This window comes from Vipera berus (assembly GCF_964194415.1).
Source record: "Vipera berus genome assembly, chromosome: Z".
NCBI lineage: Eukaryota > Metazoa > Chordata > Lepidosauria > Squamata > Viperidae > Vipera > Vipera berus.
In genome coordinates, this window is record NC_138205.1 from 95,869,813 (window position 1) to 95,895,235 (window position 25,423).

At 35.2% G+C, this 25,423-nt stretch overlaps 1 protein-coding gene across 1 annotated transcript in view; it reads right to left on the minus strand.

The window, feature by feature from the left end:
* HDAC9 (histone deacetylase 9) overlaps positions 1–25,423 on the minus strand; it is a gene marked incomplete at both ends in the record, with an annotated part of 190,569 nt that overhangs the window by 41,829 nt on the left and 123,317 nt on the right. The window contains one exon of the mRNA XM_081346258.1: positions 21,101–21,219. Within this exon, the coding sequence (XP_081202384.1) occupies positions 21,101–21,219 (119 nt within the window). The remainder of the gene's footprint in view (positions 1–21,100; positions 21,220–25,423) is intronic.

A 25,423-nucleotide genomic window follows, 5' to 3' on the forward strand; every position in this document is an offset into this window, starting at 1 on the left:
GCTTAAGTTGCTTTATTTCACTACACAATTAACAGTGGACTCTTAGGGCTGAGGTTGATGGTTCTTGGGAATTTTAACCTGTCACCTACTGATTTTAAGTGTAGGTTATATCAGGAATTCATGGATTCTGGATGTATCTGTCCCAAATAATAGAGGTCCATTTTATTCTGGAAGTCACACACTAGATTTGATTCTTGCCTTGGGGCAGTTTCAGTGTGATCTATTTTTTGAGAACATTACCATCAGTCTATTGCTATGGACAGCTCCCTCTTTCATTGCTGTCTAATTCTCTGGGGCAGCCATTTTTACAGTCTGTCCTTGACCAGAGTTCTCCAACTTTTCCAGCTTTGTGAACCAGTGGGGGGAGTTGAGAGGGGATGGTTTCATGTGAATAGTGGGCAAGGGAACGTGCATGTGCACCTCCATTTGCACAAGTGGCGGACATGTGCATCCACTGCTCATGCAAATGGAGCATATGCACACATGCTTGCCCACTGCTTATGCAATTGGGGATGCACGTATATGTGCACTCGCCAACTACCTCCATGGCTCGGTTCTAAACCACTCAAGGCCCAGTAGTGGACCGTGGTTAGGAACTCTTGTACTAGGCAATTCATGGATGTTGTTGGATTCCAGAGGGAGCTTCAGGTTTTTTCCGAGGACTAGTTAGGCACTTTGGCTGCAGCCTGGTATAGGCATATGATGGAGACCTTGAGTAGATTGCTCTTCTGCAATCTCTTTCTGTGCATAAATCCCATATGCTGTCTGGTTTTCTAATGAGTTCTGAGAAATGAAACTCCAGAAACGATAGCCAGAGCACAATTGGAGAAAGGCAGAGCAAAATACATAGAATATATTTGAGCACAGATGGTGGTAAGGATGATGAAACATTGGTATTTATCCACTCTTATTACATCTGCTGATAATCTTCTAGTGGCCTTGTTTAGGATGACCCACTCTCTATTGGGGTGGTTTGAACATCATCTCCAGGCTATAATGAGGAATATTCATGTTATGTGGCAGATAAAGTTGCTCAGATTTGCTTGGAGTTGGAGCATGGTTGGGTAAGTTCTAATGAGTTGCCCAGGGAATAGACTTGTGATGTCTATTTGGATTGAACTTGATTCAAGTAATGCCTGAGGAAGTAGACAAGATCCTTTTGTCCATAAGTCCAGCTACCCACTTTTACTACCTCAGGCCCATTAAGATCTATTTGTTTTTGTCAAAAGGATAAATTTAGTTACTCAGAAACAAACTGATACACAAAGCAAATTGAGAATATATTACTTCTCAAACATTCTATTGTTTCTGTCTTTTAGACAGTATATAACCATTATTTACCATTTAATCATCCCACTGCTCTCTAATTTGCTTAAGAACATATTTTCCTCTCATTAAAGCCTTTGTAGTGGCTGTTGCCAAAAGTTTTCCCACCCACCAGTATTCTGCACTTTATCCTTGTGGTTCTTTTATGACCTCTTGATTATTTTTCATTGATATGCTTCCAACAATAGCATCTAAAATTAACTGGGTCATTTTTAAAAAATACAACTTCCTGAGTCATCAAGCTTGGTGTCCTAAATAAATACATCCATACAGGAATAAAATGATAGTTCACTCATCTACAATCAGGCTGTGAGCATTGCAAATAATGGTGCTATTTCTCCTCCTTTATTTATTACCAATTTATTTATTACATTGTACACTGCTTCTCTTCTTTGTAGAATTTGAAGTTACATCCACTGAATACCTGATGGAGGTCCCAGGTCCCAGTCAGTTTGGTGCATACCTTCCAGGTGCACAATATCACACTGATCTCATTTGTGCAAAGTGCAAAGTACCCCCAAGAAAGCAACTAGTCATGGTTCTCCTTTCACTGACTGTGAACTCTCCATTCCACTCCACTTTTACCACTAGCCTTCTTTCTACTCCTTAGTCCACTTTTTACATTCTGTAGTCCCCTGATACCATGATATACTCCCAGGTAGGCTAGAGGAACAAGCATTGCCAAGTCTAAGGTAAATCAAAGCAAGGTTTACCCAAGCTAAACCAGACCTCAGGTACCTCACTTGGACAGCCAGCTATCTCTGGAGGAGTCTTTCATTTCAGGCTATCAACTCAACAACCACTTTCCATGAATTGGAATGACATGCCTTGATAACTGCTGCCAGGACTAAAGGTAGCTCACCAGGCACAGCCATAACACCTTGAGACATGGCAATTCAGGTTGTCTCCAATTGGGAATGAGATTGGGAAAAGATTAGTGCTCTTGAAGGCCCCAAAGAGCAATTGCCATCCTCTTTACCTTCACCTACCTAATACTTAATTTTTTGCAACTCAAATTTCCAAAATTTGAGATACAGAATAATCAAGGAACTGCAGCAAATAGTCTATGGAAAAAAGAATGAGAATATTTGTAATACTTGTGATTATTTAATAATCCCACTCAGATACTCTAAATTCCAAGTACTCACCATAGCACTGCAAGATGATAGCTTGCTAAGAAATCATGTATTCATATACATTCATATACATTCATTTGTATATACAAATCTTCTTTCCTGTAGACATTTATATTAAAACATATCATTTAAATTATACTGATGAAATGAAGCTTAATCAAAGTTTGAGTGTTACAATACCCAAATAGGATAATGGAATAATATGAAAATGAATACAATCACAAGAATGTCATGTAAAAATGTTTCTTTGAAAGACTTTTTTCCACAGGCCTTAATTCAAACATGTCATTATAAAAGATAATTTTCTTTTAGGCAATGGGTAGGAATTTCAAACCATTTAGTTTTTAAAAATAGTAACATAGTAAAGATTCATTACTTTAAAAAATCATTAGGAAAAAAGTTCTAGCGTATGACTTTTTATTGTATTAGATTGTAATTGTGTATTAAATAAACAGTTTTAATATTTATTCTTCATGAAATAGCATTTAAATAATTAGTCTTCTCATTGTGTGGGTATTTATCTTACAATAATTGTTGGCAAGAATTCATCTATAATTGCTTAATTAGAATCTATTTAAACAAATCCATAGCAATTAAAGCGGTACCTCTTCAACCCAACTTGGCTGATCTTATAGCTAACTAATAAATAGTATAACATCCATAGTTGCCTTCTAAATGTGCAACAACTGATTGATTCAAGTACTTATAAAAATGAACAAGGTGATATAATCAGCCTAATCATATCCATGTTTATTTGGATTAATTAATCTCACTCATATTTAAATATATAGGATTGAAAATTCTTAATCATTGTCATTTTTATATTATGTTAATATATTACTTCAGTTGTATCATGATAGTTTAAAATATGAAGAACTATCAATCAACCTTTATTGTCAAAGTACAACATATGTACAATGAGATTGTCTGAGCCTCCCTACATGCACCCCCCCAACTCACAGTGACAACAATTACACCAAGTGAGCTAATTGCACAACCCGCCAGCCCTACAAGTCATGGAGTTATTTCCCATTCAGGAGTCTGACAGCCCATGGATAGAAACTGTTCTTAAGCCTGTTGGTGCAGCTGGTTATACTTCTATATCTCCTACCCGATGGTAGGAGAGTAAAGAGGTACTGACCAGGATGTGAGTCGACTACAAATTGGTCATATAAACAAAATGGAAAATTAAATAGATAAAAATGGAAACATCAAGATCTCAGCAATTTGCCAAAAGCTTTATTTTTCAATGCCTCAAATATAAGTGTATACGAGTATATAAGTTTTGAAAATAATTGTTTTATATAAACACCTACTTTATGCTGAATAAACGTAACTATCTATCATCTAGTGCCAAACATAGTTCTTAGGACAAAAACATGCCTACCAAATGAAATCATATTTTTGGTGTCAATAAGGTGATTTTCTTACCCAACTATTTTACTTTGGCATTATTTTAATTAAAGAAAATGAATAGGAAGTTAGCATGCTACAAAGCACCACCATCAAGCATGACCTGCAGTTCTCTACATTTCCCTGGGTTCCACCCTCACCTCTAAGACAGCCTTAGAAATTAAAGTGATGGGTGGCTACAATGGTGTTTCTTTCTTTTTGTTATAAATATAGATCTTTTGTGAATGACTAATTGCACCAGGAGAACCAGTTTGTTCTAGTGGTTAAGGACTCAGGCTAGAAACCAGAAAACTGAGCTCTATTTTTGGCACAAAGCCAGCTGTGTGACTCTGGGCCAGTCTTTCTCTCTCTGTCTCTCTCTCTCTCTCTCTCTCTCAGGCTTAGGAGGCAATGACAAACCACTTCTGAAAATGTTGCCAGGAAAACGTCAGGACTTGCCAAGAGCTTCATAATGGCCAAGAGTCAAGACTGACTCAAAGGCACAAAATAAGATAAAAATTAAAAAAAAATCCTTCTGGGCAAATGTTTTGTGAGACAGCTGATAATCATGTCCTCAAATTAGGTATGGAAAAAATTAGAATTAGAAAAAAAAGAGATGGAAGGGACTTTGTAGGTCATCTAGTCCAACCCCCCACCAAGCAGGAGACTACAGCATTTCTGACAGATGGCAGTCCAGTCTCTTCTTGAAAGCTTCCAGGGATGAAACTCCCACAACATCTGAAGGCAAACTGTTCCACTGGTTGATTGTTCTCACTGTCGGAAATTTTTTCCTTATTTCTGGGTTGAATCTCTTTGATCAGTTTCCATCCATTATTCCTTGTCTGGCCTTCAGATGCTTCAGAAAATAGGTTGATCTCCTCCTCTCTGTGATAGCCACTCAAATATTGGAACACTGCTATCATGTCTCCCCTGCCCTTCTTTCACTAGACTAGCCATGCCCAGTTCCTCTAACCATTCTTCATATGTTTTAACCTCCAGTCCCCAAATCATCTTTGTTGCTCTTCTCTGCACTTTTTCTAGAGTCTCAACATCTTTTTTACATTGTGGAGATCAAAATTGGTTGCAGTATTCTAGGTATGGTCTTACTAAGGTGTTATAGTACCTTGATCTTGACTGAATCCCTCTGTTAATGCAACTTAAAATTGCATTAGCTTTTTTGGCTGGTGCTGCACACTGTTGATTGTCCACTAATCTCTAAGATCTTTATCATAGTTATTGCTATTAAGCCTGGTTTCACCCAATCTATATGTGTACTTTTGGTTTTTCTTGCCTAAGTGTAAAACTTTACTTTTCTCTACATTGAATTTCATTTTGTTAGATAAGGTCCAGTGTTCAAGTCTGCCAAGATCCATCTAGATCTTGAGCCTATCATCTAGGGTGTTGGCTGTTCCTGCCCACGTAGTATCATCTGCAAATCTGATAAGATTGAGTTCTCTGAGCTATCATAACTGGTTGGTAATCTTCAAGATTTCAAGCAGTATTTCTGAAGACGGAGATGCTGACATAATTATATATTTTGGAAATACCCACACAATTTCTCAGCTGACCACAACTAACCCACTTTGTACTTCTTACCGCATTATATCATACTAGCATTCTTCATAATAATTTATGTTATGTTCATTTGTTTTCCTCTATAACTATGTGTATTAGAAAGGATTTATTTACTTTATAAATAAAGATAACTTGCAGGTCAGATTTTTCTGAAAATTTTTAATCAGCAGTATTTTTCAAAAGTAGAAAACTCACTTGCCCTGGTATTGCTTCCTACAGATTTATTTGTGACCCTTCAAAATTGCCACTATATTGCAATCCTCAAGCAAGTTACTCAGAAGTCTTAAATGAACTTGTATTCTAAAATGTTATAGAAATCTCTTCTGAAAATGATAATGAGGCAGGGAATTTCTTCATGTTTTCAGATTTCATAAAAATCATTTAATTGGGTGATAAAATATGACTTAATCTGATTTGGTCATAGAATTCTGCTGAACATTTTAAATTGATTGAAACCTTGTAGCTAAATTTCCTGACCACCCTAAACAAAAGGACTTATCAATAATTTTGATAGATAATTTTGATGAATAAATTTGATAAATTTGAATCATTCCTGTAAATAAACCTATACCCTAAAGCATTATTTGTGCATAAAACAGATAAACATTTTCTCTTTGGGAAAAAACTCTAAGGTCATTGGCCTTTGAACATAGTGTGCAAGCACTTGTGGATGTGAGCCATCATGTTTAATTAATTTCATTTTGTGGTAGCAGAGTGACTCTGAAACATGCTACATTTCTTAGAAATTACAGCACACCTTGAGGAGTTAGCCCCTTGTCTTTTGGCTTTGGACTTCTCAGAATCCATCTGACATATGGGATAAACTGCCAAAAATTAGATTGTTGTCATTTTTATTGCAGAAATAATGGATGAAATTCAACAAAACTGAGGCAACTATGTTGAAACTGAAATTTGGCCCTCAAAGCCTTGTGATTAATTGTAATTTCCAAATAATATATTTTGAGCAACTTTCTGTTCTATTACAAAAAAGTGTCAATGGAAACCTGAAGTTCTTGCCTACCAATATAGCCCATTGAAGTTTGATCAGGGAAGCTATTTTGATCCCTGACTTAGCTTATTATAAATCCTCTTGAGACCCTAAAAAATATAATTGATATTCAGATGTAACATCTGGCTCTACCACTTGGAATTTTCCAAGTACAGGGTATTGCAGAAACCTTCTGTTATCAATCAGCATGGACTTCAAAAAGCTAAGATACAAGAGCAACTGACTGGGTGTTCAGGAAATGTGATCAATTTGTTGAAATTGTTATTGTCAAAAGATTTCTCAGTAATCTCTTTTAAAGAGAAGTTTTCCCTTTTAAAGAATGAAACTTTGGAATATAAGGTTTTAAAAGTAAATTGCTCTTAAGAAACATCACAATAATATTCTCCAGGATATCCTCAAATATTTATTTTTACTAATTAAAAGAGCATAATAGGTTTTTCATAGCTGCTACTAATAACTGCTAAAACCTCAAACACAGTCAGAGGAAGGATGCTAGGATATACACTCAGAAAGCAAGTATGAGCTGGGAGAAAGTATCCTGCTAAATTTACACCTATTTTTTCCTTTAAAGTTTACTTCTTCCTGCACTCCTCCAAGCGATAACCAGTATTAGGATGAAAATACTTTGATTTGTTGTTTTTTTTTTAAATGTGTTGGTGTTCAAATTAGTGTTGACTCCTGGGGGCTGCCTTAACTTATCCATGCAGTTTACATATCTACATATAATTTGAAGCTGTGGTTATCATAGTAAGATAGACCTGTTATTAGAAGTAATAATGATGAAAAAAGATGAGTTGCTTAAAATTCCAGCATTACATTTTATAATTTACAATTGTTACAATTTTCTTCAGTGCATGTTTCTAAAAACAAATGAGTATGTGCGATATTGGAGTTCCAGTAGTGATCTCCTGTTTCTTTCCTGGTACCACAATGGACTGGAACAGATAACATATATATGTGTCTGCTAGCCTTTTGCTCTGCAGTGGGAGTGGAACAGAAGACTGAGTCAAGGCATATTGCATAGAATACCTTGGTCTTCCATCCATACATTAATGCACCAAGCCTTTAAAATATTCCATGGAAGAACTGATATATAGGTGTAGAAATAGATTTCCTTTATTGTATTGTTAAGATACAGAACTGACTTTTAAAATAGCTCTGTAACATAAAAATGTGAATAGGGAAACTTAAATTCATTTGTAGAGCAGGTTTTCCAGTAGCATTTTATGTTCTATAGATGTGAACATAATAAAACTTCTGAGCCTGAAACATAGCTACAGACAGTGCTTTTTTTGTAAAAGAAAAAGGTGCCGGAACTCACACATGTCATTCAACCTGCCTTGCCTACCCTACAAGGTTCCATCCAAAAAAGGTGCCGGAACTCCGTTCTGAGCGTTCTATGAGAAAAAAAGCCCTGGCTACAGATTTGTTAATCTTCTAATGTTTTATTATTCCATGGCTGAAATTAATATCTCCTTAATTTCAGGCATCTAAATATAGTTTTCCTCTATGAATAAGACACAAATTATCTTACATTCTAAATCCAAACACCACAATGTATTTTGATCCAAACAATACAAATGAATTCTTCCTTTATTCTGATATAGTTCCTAAGTGAATATATGTGGGTGGATATTGGCTATCAAAAAGTATGCTTTATATGAATTGCTCAGGGTGTGTCAGCAAAAGAATAAACTATCTATGGTGTGTTGGTGAATGAGTAAGACAATGAATGTAACAGATTATTATATATTTGAGCCAAAAAGATACAGTAAATATACAGTATGCGAGATAATTTTTTATATGTCCAACAGCCTGGCCTTACACAATCTGGAAATTATCCAGAAAAGGGCACAGAGAGTGCATACAGTTTACATTTAGGGTTTATTTCCAGGTTGTGATTCAGCAGCACACATATACTTACACACAACAAAGTCTGAAAGGGAAAAAAAGTATTTTTCAAAGCACAGATCCATTTTGAACATAACACAAAGATGACAAACATTTTTAAAAAACAAACTTTTGTATCTGCTTTTGAGGGGAGGGGACCTGATGTTCATGTGGTTTGTCCTTGGTTAATTACCATTCATTCAGCAACCATTCAAAGTTACAATGGTGCTGTATTTCAGCTGGTCTTCAAAGCTATGGCCCTCACAAAGTCCTCAAAGTTATGTGATTATGATTTGGGTACCTCACAATTATGAGTTGCAATGTTCGGAGGTCATGTGATTGCAATTACAAAACTGGCTTCCAATAAAATACTACAAGGGAAAGCTGGCAGGAGTTGGCAGATGGCAACCACATGACATCACATTTAACAACCATTTGGGTTTCACGTAATTAACAACTGCAACTGGAGGTATTATAAATGTAATTGATCTGGTTTTGGAGACTTAAACTCATTTATGGCAACCAAATAGACCTTATCTATCTCTTTACAGGCAATCCTTGGTTACGAAAAGTAATTGGGACTGGTAACTCCATTGCTAAGTGACACAGTTGTGACATGCAATGTCACATGACTGCACCAACGTACGATGGCAGTAGTAGCAGTCCCAAATGCCATTGTTAGGTGATCATCTGCTGTTGAAGCGTTCTCAGCCTTCCATCCAATCGGTAAAATAAGGAGCCAGATTTTTGTGAGCAGTATGCTGATTCTGTAAACTGCTTAGAAAGGGCTGCAAAGTGGTATATAAGTCTAAATGCCATTGCTATTCTGTGGTAACATGATTAGCATTTGTGACCTTCTGTCAGTTTCCCCATTGACTTGTTGGAAGCTAGCAGTGAAGATTGCAAATAGCAATCAAGGGAGCGCAGGGACAAAATGATCACTGCAACTATTAAGAATTGTCATAAGTACCTTTTGTTCAGCACTGTCATAACTATGATTAGTTGCTGAATAAGTGGACATTAAACTAGAACTATCTGTACACTTTGTGTCAATTGTTGTGCTTAGATCCATTTGAAAAAAATATGCCTCTGAGGAAAAGACCAAAGAAAAGTAGAAATAAAAAAAATCTCCCCTGCTGCTAACCTTCCCTCTTTTTTTCATAGCAGGATCCCTTTTTCTCACATTTGATGGATAGCTTATGTTGGATGATACCCATGTATATCACTAAATTGTAAAATTACTTCTACATTTTTCCTGCTATTGTGTTGCATATGAAGCTGCTATTTTATATGGTCAGAATAAAACAGGCATTGGTTGTGCCAGATTTCCAGAGCAGCATGCAACCAACTCCTGAATGTTCAGGACAGATTAGGTTCAAGGAAACAGTGTTTGGATTTTTTTTCTTTATAGAATGTGAATTATTACAACTTTCTAACCCTGGCAATATTATGTGATTGTTAAGTGATTGAGATTGTTGTTTAATTTTATGAATTCAGAAATAATGAGTTTCCTCATCAGTAATAACCTAAAGGAAAACTTTGGATAGAACTTCATGACAAGGTTGGAAACACTTTGTGTTGTTGGATTATATTGGGAATTTGAAAGATGCTTTTTAAAAAGCTAGATTTCAGCCAACATCCAATCAGTTCAACTGAACTGCATATAATGGGAAATACATTGTTCTCTACTAATATTTTGTTTGTACAAAATAAGCTGCAATCCTCAAAGTCCCTGATATCATGATGATTATAAGGATAAGAATTGCAATGTTATTCATTGAACATGATAATATGGCTTACAGAACTAAATTAAAACAACAAAGACTTTAAAATAATGCTATAAAACTATATATACCAAAGAACAGAAAATCAAAAGCATTACAAAGCTGGGAGTTGGATTAGAAGACTTCCAAGGTCCCTTACAACTCTGTTATTCTGATGCAAACCTTCTCCTGGACTGAAGTTCACTGCACCAAATAAAAGGTTAAGAATCAGAAAGTGATGTAACCAGTATAAAGTCTTAAATATCAAATGGTTGACAGAGTTGGACTATTGAAAATGCCTGACATGCCCTCAAAGGCAGAATAACACAATGAGAGTATCACAACCAAGGGAGTTCTTACTCCTGTAGTTATCCCCCCAAATCACCTTATATCGAATCAAAGGCAGAATCTTTTCCTACTGCCTTACAAGCTGGGTTAATATATAATGGGAGACAAGTTGAAGATGTTGCACAGATTACAACCATAAATGAGATTCAGTAAATATTCGCTTTAAGATAGAGCCACAAAGACAAGTGACTGGATAACCAATTTCATGCTTTAGCTGTTCGATTGATATATAGAAAAGGCAATTATTTTTAATCTTAATTTGCTGCAACCTGGATATTATGCTTAAGGCCAATATTTAACCCTAAAACATAAAAATATATAATTATTCAATGTATCATATAATTTAGTAGATACCATCTATATAAGAAAACAAATTCAACATATGTTGCCATCATGAATTCTATAAGATAAATCTTGCCATAATCAGCCCTCATCAAGAATATGAAACACCTTTTACAGAAATATAAAGTCAAGCTTTAGTTCATGGATGGATTTGAAGCTAATAACAGTTCCCATTTCTGTTAGGATACTAGGAATGGGAGAAGAAACAAAGGGACACCTTGTGCCTATTCTTGATCCAATAGTGTGCAAATAAAGAAAAAAAATCCTAACTGATATACAGTAATTTTGCAAGCATTTCTCTAGTGCATGTCTGGGGAACCTATGCTCAGATTCATTAAACTAAATTAAAAAGATTAGAGGATATGACTGCCCTGTACAAAAGACTCTGGATGGCTTACAAAATCCCCAAAGCAATAAAATAATTAAAACAGTTGAAACATATAAATAGGCAGCCTAGACTAAAGCAACTAGAACAGGGGTAGGCAATCTTGGCTCTTTTATGACTCGTGGACTTCAACTCCCAGAATTCCTGAGCCAGCTATGCTGGCTCAGAAATTCTGGGAGTTGAAGTCCACGAGTCATAAAGGAGCCAAGATTGCCTACCCCTGAACTAGAGCAACAAACAATAAAAAATACAGTAGGGACTCCACCAGTAAATAGCAACCATATTAACTCTAGGTCTGGGAACAGAATAAAGTCTTAGGGGCTTATCAGAACCTCAGGGATAAAAGGTGGCAATCAATTCTTTGGGGAGGGGATAACATTACAGAGGTTGCAGATCACGACAGAGAAGGCAAGCTTCCTTGATCCTATAAGATGGCAGCATTTAATTAAAGGGGTTTTGTGCACATCCAGTCTGCCCAAACATACTGGGTTGGTAGAAACAATTAGAGATAAGTGGTCCCAGATAATACTCCATTTGCCATCTTACAATTTGTGCTTCCCTAATGAATGCCATTGCCCTGATGTAACCTAAAACATTATTGCTGTGTAAATTGAAGGGGAGAATTTCATATTTTTCTACTAACACATATTGTGATATCTTTTTGAACCCAAGTATTTATTTTATTCCATATATCTTTGAGAAACTTTTAAAGAACTGGATCAGGTGTTCAAACATTGTGACTACTGATTTTGTTATTAAACATTTGGGAGGAGAGAAGAGGAGAGGTCTTTTACCATATCAGTACTAACATCTGATTTTGTAAAGTAAGATCAAACAGATTTTATTATTGTATTTCTTGAGAGAAGACGGAATATGTTTTTACCATGGCACCAGCATCAGAGTTTATAAAATAAGATCAAACAAATAAAGGAATTTAGAAGGGGAACTAAACCAATAACCAACCAAACTCCATGTCTTTAAAGCAACTGATTTCATAAGCAGCAATTCTGAGGAAAATATGAGAGCTAAAACAGCACATTTATTTAGTTTTAATTTTTTTTGTGCTGTCATACTTCGGCACTGGAGCTCTGATTTAGAACACATGCCATTTTCCTTTGATGTTCTGACTGTTTTTTTTTAAAAACAATGGCAAGAAAGATAGAAATGAATTATACTGCAGCCTAAATCATAAAACTGCGCTTTTGTACTCTTAATTTACATATTGCTATTTTGGTTTTGGAAAAGTATTTTATTCCCCAGAGCCTTAGAAAACAAAATAAACTCTTTCCATCAAACATTATTTTTAGTATGTGCCAAGGCTTTTATTTAAGCTCAGGTTATTGTCAAAATTCAGTAGACTCCTCCTTCTCACTTCCTTTTGCCTCTTACTCTTTCATTTCTAAAGATGGAAGTGCTGGGAATGATAGTCCAATTCATCTGGAAGACCTGGTTTGGGGAATATTATTTTCATCCATTCAGGAATGAATGTTCAGCCTTGTTTTCCAGAGACTGTGTCAAGTGTAGCATAGAAGTTGTTATTAATCAGCCCCAAGCCAATGGGGTATAAGCTCGTCTTTGGGAGCTTTGGCAGTTTAACCTGCTATCCCTAAATGAAATAATTAACCACATCTTAATGATTAATGACTAAATATCCTATTTTTCTGCAATGGCAGGAATTGCTACTGATAGTACATAGTTTCTTTTGTTTGGTTTGAGCCTCCAGTTTCTGCAACTGTTTTGCACTAAGGTCAGAAACAGGAAATATAGTGAAATTGAAAGAAATAGAAAAAAAAATGATAAGCCAGCCTTGCCCTAATCCACAACACCTAAAGTTTGAAGGAGTTCAAACAGAATATGCCATTTGCATGGCCAATTTTGTTCTCCCCCTTCCCAAAGAATAGCTAACATTTCATGGCTACAGAACATGGCTATCTGGATGTTTTTGAAGGGTGGGATTGTTTTCTTTAGTTGTGCTCCTTTAGTTAATTTTTTTTAACCTAGGTTTCTATTTCAACTAAATTTCAAGTCTCACATATTTCTCTAATTCCCAATGGTTCCAGTTAGATTCTGGGTTTTTTTAAAAAAAAAACTTAGGAGGAGTGATCCATTTGAATTGTTTATATATCCCTTTCTTGAGAATTAATGAATTGAAATATCATTATAATCAACATTCCTTACATTTGAGTTCCTAAAGGAGTCTTCTGTGGCTGTGAACACATACTTAAACCTCCATCCCTACTGAGGGGCAACACTTTACAGGGTTGGGGCTTATATTGCACAACTACCATCTTGACAATTCTGACACACACAGTTTCCATAGATGTCTTTGACTGTGATAGAATGATTCAATGAATCTGTAGTTTTGATATGGTGCCAGCCTGGATTGCAAGACTGACAAGTGAAGGACAGACCAAATGTATACATAAGTTGCATTTTTTCTCAGACAAAGAGTAAACAAGAGATCTTTAAAACATTATGCAGGCTTTTTATTTAAAGGCAAATCAGGGGCTGAATAATAATGACTTTCTTTTTTTAAAAAAGCCACTGTATATCCTAATTATATTTAGGAAAACAGGCTGACATTCTTGCATTTTTATGCTTAAATTACACATTAATTTATTCCAAAGCTCTGCTTGAGGGTCTTTATTTATAGCATTTCATTTCCTGATTCATGGTTCAAAATATTGTCAGAAATGCACAAAAGAACAAAATAATTTGCTGCAAAGTGAGCTTTCCTTTTCCTGTCTTTCTCAATCCAGAGAAACAACAACAAATATCTTCTTGATTTTTTTTCTTAGACCCATTTTTTCTTGTTTTGTTCTCTCTCTCTCTCTCTCTCTCTCTCTCTCTCTCTCTCTCTCTCTCTCTCTCTCTCTCTCTCTCTCTCTCTCTCTCTCTCCTCTCTCCCTCTCTCCCTCTCTCCCTCTCCCTCTCCCTCTCCCTCCCTTCCTCCTTGCCCAATTTAGTGTCCTTCCTATTGAATTGAACTACAGGTATTATTCTATAATAATCTCTTTTAAAACCTTTAAGGAACTGGAATGGGAAGGTGTGGTCTAATAACAGAAACATCAATATTCAGCTGAAATGAATTTTAGACTGAAACGAAGAGTATGTAGTTGTAAAGCAATGGGCTGACAACCATTCTGTATTATCTCATAGACCTGCTGCTATGGTGGTCTCTTCATTGGCTGAAACACAACTAAAAACCTATGGTGGAGAATAGAATGGCTACAAAGAATAACTTACACTAAAATATATGAAATACATTTTTTAAAAAAGAAAATAGATATTATAAAGATACTAAAAAGATAATTTTATAATGATTTCACTATTTTTAATTCATAAACTGTCATGATAATAGACTGAAATATAGATTGGGAATAGATTTTGTTTCATACATTTCTAATCTTTGATCGCTGCATTTGATTTGATTTTCACTAATGACTTATGTGGTCAGAAGACTGCGGAATATTAAATACGGAAAACTGATAAAAATATGTTGCATTTCAGCACTTAATATGAATTTAGTATCCATAGAAATGGTTTTTAATTTGTTCCTCCCTAAATTAGCTGAGAATTTTGAGAGCTGAAGTTAACATATATAGAGGGAGTCCAGACTGGCAAAATATGTTCTAAATTATATAATTAGAAATAGAAATAGATTTCCCCAAAACATTTTCTTTAATGCTCATGAGCATTTAATTTTTAATAATTAATTGCAGTCAAATCACATACAAGAAGACCTACTTAGAGCCCTGAAAAATATCCAAGGTACTTGATTATCCTGTTCCAGTTTCCAGCATCTTGCAAATACAGGGTTTACAATTACTCTCCTTACTATAAAGTAAAATTCTCATCTTGATAAAATAAGATTTTTTATTTGGAGCAGAAGATGTGTGTGGCTCACAATGCACATATTGAAAAAAATCCTTTTAAAAGGGAACTATTTCTATAATATTTTATATTTCCTTTTCCTTATTTCATAATAGTTTCAAAATTAAAACAGATTAAAAAAATTAACTTAGCTAATTGCTGGAAGTAAAGGAAATATATGTGTGGGCTAATGGAGGATTCCTAATGATGATACAAACTTTAAAGGGTATGTATCAGGAAAAGAGTGCAAAAAAGATGAACTCGCTGATTAGGTCATAGACTGCTTCCAATGACTTTACGTGACAAACCAGAAGAGAATTCAGACTGTTAAATATGTCTGTCTTTCGCAGAACGATGTCTGGTAGACTAAGGATTATTGTACCTTTGTTTTTTGAAGTCCATGGCCAAGGAGTTGCTGTGAGATTATTGCTACTGATAAGAAGTGTTTGTTTGGTAAAACATTTGAGGTAATTCTTCACACTTTTAAAAGTTCAGCAGGAAACTGCCCTATAGTAAATAGCATAACAAACTATTTATTTGCTGTGTTCTTACCTAAAGATCTAGAAAAATAATCTTATGTTCTCCTTGTTACTCAGAGTTTTCTTCTAATACCAAGGATGTGAACTTCTTAAGAATAAAAACTTGTTAGATATATTGTTTTCAATATAATTTTATTTAAACAAAAAAAAATATTTGGAATGGCTATGGTTGGCATTACTTGTTTTATCAGCTCTTACTTACAAGACAGAAAAGGATGGATCAGTACCTAAATGAAAAAAATCTGCCTTTCAATTCACCTCTTGGGCTATCAATGTCCACTAGACAGAGTTGGAAGATTAGAAGTGTCAACAGCTTGTCACAGCTTGAAATGCAGCTGCTGAACAAGCAAATAAAAAGTTGCATTCCCCACCTCCAAAGAACTGCCAATGCAAGTTTGTATTTCTTTTACTTCCTCCCTGAAAATAATTCTGCTATTTTTAAATGTTTGTAAGTATTTTAGCAACTTCTATTAGGCCTATCATAATAAGTTGTGATGTGCTAATGTGTAGCACATCCATACATTAATTATTTCTTTGTTTACTTACTGCATCATCTAAAACTTTAGCTACTACTTTTCCCATATTCTGTGACTTCATTTCCCTTTTTTTCAAAAGACTGGTACTTGAAACAGAATCATATAACTTGAAGGATAGGGCCTTCTCAGTGGGTGCGCCTGCCCTTTGGAACCAGCTGCCAGTGGAGCTTAGGACTGCCCCCGACCTCCGTTCATTCCGCCGGGACCTGAAGACCTGGGTCTTCGAGCTCTCTGGCCCAGGCTGAGAATTTTAATTTTAATTTTAATTTTAACTGGGGTTTTATTTATTCAGGGACGGATATAATTTTTTTAAATTTGTTTTTAACTTTTGTATTTTTGTTTTTAATCACCCTGTAAACCGCCCTGAGTCCTTCGGGAAAGGGCGGTATATAAATGTAATAAAATAAATAAAAATAAATAAAATTTTATATTGTTAAACATGGAAAGCATTTATTTTTGCTTTGATACCCAATTATGCATTTAACAATATTTTATATTTTATATTATATATTTTATATATATATTATATTATAACATCAGAAACTCATCCAGTTATTTCTGATAAATTCTCTTAAATTCCAATTTATGGAATGGTGGGAAAGATGTACATTGCTAGGTTTTTCTCTTCCTCACATCATCCAGCAGGAAAAGGGATCTTAAAAATTGGAAGTGAAATTTTGATTATCACAATTGATCTAATAAATATTGCACTGTTGATTTTCATTTTTTTCTCCTTGTGATTCAGCTTGTCCCCTTGTATTTTTCTATTTTCACCCATTCCTTTGATATAACTCTTGGGTTATATTTCAGTTAAAACAGTTAATTCAGTTAAATCCTTTGAAAAAATAATTTTGCAAGTTACCTCTAAAAATGGATAGCAATGGCTAAATATTTAATAATTTATTTATATTAAATAGCTAATACATTAAATGCATTAGTACATTAGTAACAGCATTAATGATATAGCAGTAACTAAGTACCAAACCTCACTCTGGGCAATCTTTCTTTACCATGAATTATTATTCTATTTTGCCCTAGTGCCAAATATTTTCTTTAAGATAAGAAACAAGAGCTAAGTTTTAACAAGTAAGTCACTAAGTTCAGCCTTCCCATGGAAGACCGAAAGGCCCAACTTTCAATGTTTTGTTTGGCACTTTATTGTTTACCATCAATACAGTTGCCACCTGACAGCTTGATAACTACCTGGGTCAATCAAGTAGTATCACTGTGCACTTTATCTGGTCCATTTTATGAGAAACCTATTGAAAAGAGAACAATCTAGCAAAGGTCACACACTCTACAAGAAATGTATATGAGATATTAGTATATATTTGTGTCTCCCATGTAAATCAAAAACACTAAAACATAAAAAATACTAGGATTGAAAATATTTAGATTTAGAAAGGAAAAGTCCTTTATCTCATATATGAGAAAAAGAAGCAATTTTTAAAAACTAAAAAGAAGGGAAATTCTTTTTCTATTATTTTTATAACATTGAATATATAAATTAATAATTACAAATTTTAAAAATGTTGCTATGAGAAAGCCTTTCCAAAAAAGTTTCATACTTCAGTACATAAATGAATCAAATATTTTTATTTGTTATTAGATTTTTTACAATCTTACATTTATTATTTTTTATAAATAACTCAAGGCAGCAAACATATGTACTGCTTCTTTGTCCTATTTTCACAACTCTGTCCAAATCTTAATTGTAGTTTGTCTCATTTCTACATCAGTTAAACTTTGCTTTAAAATTTATACAATTCTTTGTATACGTGTTTCTTAAACCATTATTTTTAATATAATCTCAATGTACACTCTGCATGGAATTTCCAGTAACATAAAGATTTTTAATGTCATACTGTCTCTAATACGCATACTGTTGCCTTCATCTTCACCTAAAATTTACATTTGAAGTACAGCTGCATTTTGGTTTGAAAGCATATTTTTCATATTTAGATTAACATTTAAATTAAACACTTTCTCCCTATCCATAGCAGCAAATGATGTCTTTAACATTTTGTCCAAGTGATAGTTGTTTTGGCATCTGAGGCAGAAACTACTAGAAGCAATTCTGCTCTTCTGTCATAAAAAAGATGTGCTGCATATTCATCTTAAATTTATTCAGATATATTGCCCCGGAAAACAGCTTCACTTTGCATTTTTTTTTCTGTATGCTTTGCATAAAAACCAATGAACGGATGAACATAAAACTATTTTTCATAGTATTATTAGTAAAATTTCTTTAATTTCTTTAAATTTTTCTTTACTTTTTCATCAGCTTATAAACCTGGAAAACCATAAAATAATATTTTATTTTATACCTACTGTTTTCTATTTTAAATGTTATTGTTTTATCTTAGAATATATTCATTATTTCTTAAAGCATTTGCATAACAGGGAAAGGATCTAGAATTAAAAACAAAAATAGTTTTTTAGAATTAAAAATTGCAATAGTAATAAATTCAATAGCATAAATAGAAATAAAAGCAGTAAGAAGAAAACACAAAGAAGAAGAAAAACTAAGTACGGACAGAAAGAAACCAATTATTCAATGTTAAAGATTCTGTCTGGAAATAAATGAATCATTCAAATGGTTTTGTGATATAAGAATATAGGTGATCAGAAATATTGGAAACAGAATCGTAAAAAGAAATATAGAATATGCCAAACACATATCCCTGTGCCAAACCTCTCTTTCATTTCCACAGCCAAGCAGCTACATATGCTACATTAAACTGTATGAGTAATAGAGCATCTTCCTTCTCAAATGAAATGGTACTTCACATCATTCTGAACATCACTCCTTTGTTTCTGTTTTTAAAAAAGCTTAACAGCGAAGAAAATAATAATAATATCTGGCAGTAGAAAGAAAATGTTCTAATTAGTGCTGGATAAAGAATATAATGTGGGGGGAAAAAGAACTGTGGGCCATGACTATAAACAACATTCCCACTGACATCAGCTATTGCTGTGTATGGAAATAAAAATTACTTTGAGTCTAATCCAGAACTTTAGCAATTCTTTTCAAGGGTAATATCTGTTGCAGTGCATATGATACAGTTTACTGAAATAAAATGGCAATAGTTAGTTAGATGTTAATCTTATGAAATCTGTTTATCTGACTTCATAACACTGTCACACTTCTTTTGTGGGTCTTGAAGAATCGTGTGTTCGGCTTTATAACTGAAGTTTGTTTCTAATTACTGCTTCTTTTCATTGCTGCTTTAGTATTTTTGGTGTAGTTTTTCTTCCACATAACATCATGCCTAACATTTCTTCTGCATTTTTCTGCAATTTTTTTTGTCTTCTAGTTGGAAGAAAATATTGAACCATGCTGTGGATTCGGTCAGCTCTTTTTCAAATTAAAAGGCATTTTTAAAACCAATAGAAAGAAAGATCTTTCTGGCAACAAGATGACAGTGTAAGTCAATAAAAAACACGAGTGTTCTAATCCTGCAATAATATTTATGAGTCAGATTCAAATGAAGAGAGTGCTATAAGGTAGGGCATTGAGGAACAACAACAACAACAACAAAAATCTCTCGTCAATTAATTCTGCCAAATGAATAAGAGTTCTAAACAAGGATAAGACAACTAGAGCAATTAAGGTTTTTAAACATTCTCTGCTATGTTCAAGGAGGTGACAAAAAGAAAACAATTGGGAAATCGTGCTAAAAAAATAGATCAAAATTACTTTACTGTTTGCATATTTGTTTAACAAATGGCAGGCTATTGAAAACATGATATGTGCATGCTTGCAACTCTAACAGTGCCAAAATTTCCTCTCAATGGTTCCATCCTAAATAAATCATCCTTACCTGAGTGGCGTACAACCTGATGCCCAGAGCCACACATATATTTTTGGGTATAGCGCTCAAAAACACCTCCTATTGCTACCAAATTGAAAAGTTTATTAGGACAGCAATGGGATGTTATTAAATATATCACCAAAAAGTTAATATTAACTACATTTATATATAATCAAATGTAAAATCAAATCAATTTAGGTTTTGCTCTGCTTACTACTTTTGACAATTCTGGCACAACATCTGAAGGACAACTAAGGGTTCATATAAGGTTCTGTCAATATGTTATGGCTGAAGCACAGTTAAGTGTTAAATTCAGGTGACAGAATTGGACCACTTCCTGGGGTATCTATAAGGTGTGGTCAAAAGATAATCGCCATGATGATATGGTTGAAACTCATCCATTTTTGTTTTATTCTGTCACATGTCAGAATCGCCCAAATCAGGGATGAATTTGGTAAAATCTCCCAGTGATCTGACAACAGATAGCTAGAACTAAATATTGCAGAACTAAATATATACATATATTAAAAATATAATAAAGTTGATACTCTCTGGCTTTTGAAACTGATTCCCAAATTGATATTTCTCTTGGGTTCAGATGAAGCATTCTCTTTTCTCATGTTTCTCTCTGTGATACTAATCTGGCCTGTAATTTTCCACATTTGCTTTTAAGTGGCATTTGCCTGTTTTCATTCTCTGCACTCCTACTACTAACAAAAAACTGATATTAAGTGTGTGCATGAACATCCTGTTTTCCATTGTGCAATTATATTTTCAGCTGTCATAAACCTTCTTAGTTTCTCACACTCCAACTGCAATGCAAGAGAATACAACCTGGTGAGTTTCCATGGGCTTGGATAGGAAACCTAGGAAAAATGCTGTTTGTATAGGAGATTTCAGAAACACTTTCAGTATTAATAAAATATCACTGATAACAACAACATTTAAATGAGATGGAAAAATAAAACCTACTCTGTAGGGGAAAGAATCTTTGGGAAAAATAGAAATTAAGTATTTTCTATACAAAGTTTTCTCAGATTGGCTTAGTTTGGCTTGTTGAATTCACATGTACGACAGCAATCTGGTCAAAATAAGAAAGAACTACATGAAATTGCCTAAAATAATGTCAGCGCACAGGGATTTTTTTTAAAAAAGAAAAATGAATACATACATTGAGCTGTCACTTTGTACCCGCCCAGAGGAGGTTCATGTCCTTCCACAGCATCAAAGCCAGCTGATACTAATACAAAGTCAGGGTTGAACTCAGATGTGATTGGCATAATCACTGTCCTGAAGATAAAACAAGCAAGCAGTTAGGTTATTTTATTGAAAATACCAATTAGAACGATACCACAATTATACATTAGCTACACATTATATAACCATTTCTATGATCAAGGTTCTCTCTCTCTCTTTCTCTCTGTTTGTGTGTGTGTGTGTGTGTGTGTGTGTGTGTGTGTGTGTGTCTCATTCTACACTTTCTAAGAATTTTTAAAAGAGGAAAAAGAATGATTTCCAGGTATATGTGAGAGCATCTAACATTACATACACATCTGGGCCTATTTTACCCCGTTGGCTATAAAGATTGATTCTTAAGGGAAGTGACTAATGGATTACAAGGAGAACTCTGAAGTCTTAGTGGAAATCAAGATTGCTCCAGGTAGTGCGAACTTGGTGTAAATTGGAACTATAAAATTTTTGCAGGGAGGGGGGAATGTTTGCATTTCAAGTTTCATCCCTCTGTTCTTCAATTTTTTAAAAAAATATGAAGCAGAGGGTGACTCTCTTGGTAAGGAAAGAAAGAAGAAATGGAGAGAACCTAAAATCATGTAATCAATGCCAGGCAAGATTGTCAGAATTTTTCCAAGGTCATGCCTTGCAGGAATTTGACAACCACAACCCAGTAACAACACCCCCTGCTGGTTTTAGGAGGACATTTCGATGCTTTCTACATTTTTTAGTGGATCTATTAACTCTTCCGTTTCCAGTGTTTTTTTTTTATATTAAGGGCTGGATGTGATACTCATTATTTATCTATGTACAGCGTCTATCCTCTACAAGTGGAATATCTAATACCTCAAAAAGTGCCTTTAAAACAATAGGGTTTTGTTGTGTATACTGAATTTTCATTAGGGTTTAATTTCATGCTATTTCAAAGAATGACTAGGATTTACTCTAAATGCTTTAATATTTTTTCTTGTAGAAGATGTTGAAAATTTGGCTCTTAAAACTTTGACAACAGGAGCAAGAACATGTAAGTCATTTATTACCATTTGCTTTGTGTGTGTGTGTGTTTTGTTTGTGTGTGTAGGTTTAGTTGCAATTAATCTATTTTAAAGTTCTTTGACCTTATATATTGACCTTATATACAGTATATGACCCTACATTTTTACTCTTGTAAAATTATGAACAGGAATACCTTATCTTACCCATCCATCTAATAGCTTTTATTTTACTTCATCAAAGCTATTCTGGAACTGCTTCCTTCTTTAAAAGCAAATAAATTAATAACCCTCTAGCATGTTCTTGGGAATCTGATAAGACACACATAGATACACAGACATACACACTCACACAGAGAGAGGGGGGAAGAGAAAGGGAAGGAGGGAAGCAGGGAGGGAAGGAAGGACACACAGAGAGAGAGAGAGAGAGAGAGAGAGAGAGAGACAGAGAGAGAGAGAGAAAGAGGCAGAGACAACCTCTCCAATGAATATGATTAAAGTGTAGTCTAGGGAATGTTATCTAGAAAATAGTTATGGGATGGTTTCCAGTCACTGTGAAAATATCAAGCATATATTTTCTCCAAATGGTATCCGTGTAAGGCTTTTTTTTAAAGCAACATTTATTAATTTATTCTTAAAAGTGTTTCATTCCTATTGCAGATTTTTATTTCTTCAAGATTTATTCTTGTCAAATTATATTTGAGAGAGAATTTCAACCCATTACTAAGTAGATTAGGTTGAAAGTCAGTGATTTGCATCAAGCACTTGTTTGGTTTACAAACAGGACTTCTAAAATGACACTACAAATATTGTAACTACACTTATTCTACATATGCAGGCACACACATACGTGTATGCACGTGTACACGTGCACACACACACACAAACGATGGCTTTCTAGGAACAGTTTAAATTGTGATAAAAAATAACAATGTAAAGTAAGCAATCAACCTCCTTTCCAAGATATATAGTGAGTTTCACTTTTTATCTTTTAACCACCTTATTGATTGAACTGAGCCTTGTTTTTGCAGATTTATTCAACAAATGCCAGTTAGGCTGGTGGTTGATTCTCAATACTGGTTAGATAATTTCAAGGTTAGTTTATGTTTTCCAAACTTCTTGGTTTTAAACTTTTCCTCATTTTGCAGCACTTGTTAAAAGTGACAAAGTGAATAATTATGTATGAAGAATTTCTTTGGTGAAGGAATTCCACCACTAAAGATGCCATTATAAAAATACTGTTTAAAAAATTGCTCAGATTGCCAAAGACCCAATTTATGTAAAGCATATACATTATATTTATTTTCAGTGAGGAAGCTGCAGGAAAGACAAATAGAATAAACCAGTACATGCATATAGAATTCAGCCTAATATGACTATGCAGTTTGGGAAAGCTATATGCCTAAAAGCGTGGAAGAAGTTCTCATCTCCAGTGTTTGAGTGTTCCACAGGGATGGGGCCACAGCAGAACATACACTTCTTAAACCCACCTGCTGGAATTCTTTAATAGATGGGATCCATAGCAGGCCTCTTACACTGGCACAAGTGGGGCATGGCTAGTACCATTGGGGAGAGATGACTCCTCAGATATCCTGGACCCATGCCTTTAAAGATAACAACCAACCCCTTGAATTGGATCTGGAAGGAAACTGTAACCAATGCAGCTCATGCAGTAACAATGTTATATGTGCAGCCCTTGAGGCTCTCAGCACTTTGCATGCCACTGCATTCTGCACTAGTTGCAGCTTCCAAATACTTTTCAAGAGTAGCCCCATGTAGAGTGCATTGGAATAATCAAGCCAAGAGATGACTAGGGCTTGAGTGATCATATGCAGGGCCTCATGATCCAGGTAAGGGCACAACTAGTGTATAATATGAAGTTGTGCAAAGTTCTTCCCAGACACAACTGCCACCTGCTCTTTGAGGAGGAGGAGTGAGTCCAGGAGGACCCACAAGTTGCCCATTGCATCTGTCTGTCTGGTAGTGTAACCCCATCCAGAATTAACTATGATAAACAACAGATCCTGAGGTCCCTCCCTCCTCAGTTACTCTGTCTTCTCTGTGTTCAGCTGAAGTTTCTTGTCCTCCATCCAGATCTCTATAGCCCCCAGGCACTGTGAAAGGGTAGCCACAGCATCACTTTGCTCACCAGGGATGGAAATGTAAACCATGCATTATCAGCATACTGATGATATCTCATCCCATGGTGACAGATGATCACCCAGTGGTTTCATGTGGATGTTAAAAAGAAGCAGAGAATGTACCAAGCCGTGTGGCAGCCCACAAGGAGTGGCAGTGGTCTGGGCTTATTTCAGCATATTAAAACTGAGTAGAATTGGTCTTGGAGACAGAAGCTGAACCACTGGAATACTGTGCAACCCAACCCCCAAATCCTGTAGCTGATCCAAAAGGATACATGGTATTGAAAGGTGCTGAGGGATCAAGGAGAGCAAGGATGGTTGTACTATCTCCATCCTGCCATCATCAGAGATCATCCACCTATGTCCCATAACCCAGCTTGAAACCCAACTGAAAGGAGTCCAGATAATCCATTTCATTCAGGCCCTGGAAAAAAAGAAAGTACTTTTTCTACCACTTCCCCTAGAAAAGGGAGCTGGGAAATTAGATGGAAATTGTCCAGACAGATTTGATGGTTTCTTGAGGAGGGGGTGAACCAGGGTTTCCTTAAATGGTGCTGGAAACACCCCTTCCTGAAGCAATGCTGCCTTGACCCATCTGCATATCACCATACTCGAAGCTTTCATCAGTCTGGAGGGGCAAGGATCTAATAAGCAAGTGGTTGCCTTAACAGTCCCAAGGATCATATCCACTTCTTCAGGTCCAAGAAGCTCAAACCGTTCCCAAACAATCTAGCAAGTCTGTTCCCCAGGCATCTCGAATGGACCTGCTCCATGCTTAGATTCAAACTGAGAATGAATCCAAATAATTTTATCTGTTAGGTGTTCAGCAGATTCCTCTGTGTGACCCTGAAAATGATTGAGCCTGCTTCCCCAAGAAGGGACTGAGTGATCTTGAACAGGGCTGTTGGGCAACATTGTACAGATACAATAAGACTGGAAAAATAATGATGTTTCACCACTCTTATTGTCACGAGGTAGGCCTTAATTGTGACTCGGATCCTTGCCCAGTTGATTTTTTTCTTATTTTTTCTCCAGCAGTGCTCTTGCTGTTTTTGGTCTTTTTCAGCACCCTCAGGTCCACTGTAAACTATAGGGAGTTTCAGGACTGATGGACCAGGAAAGGTGCACAGG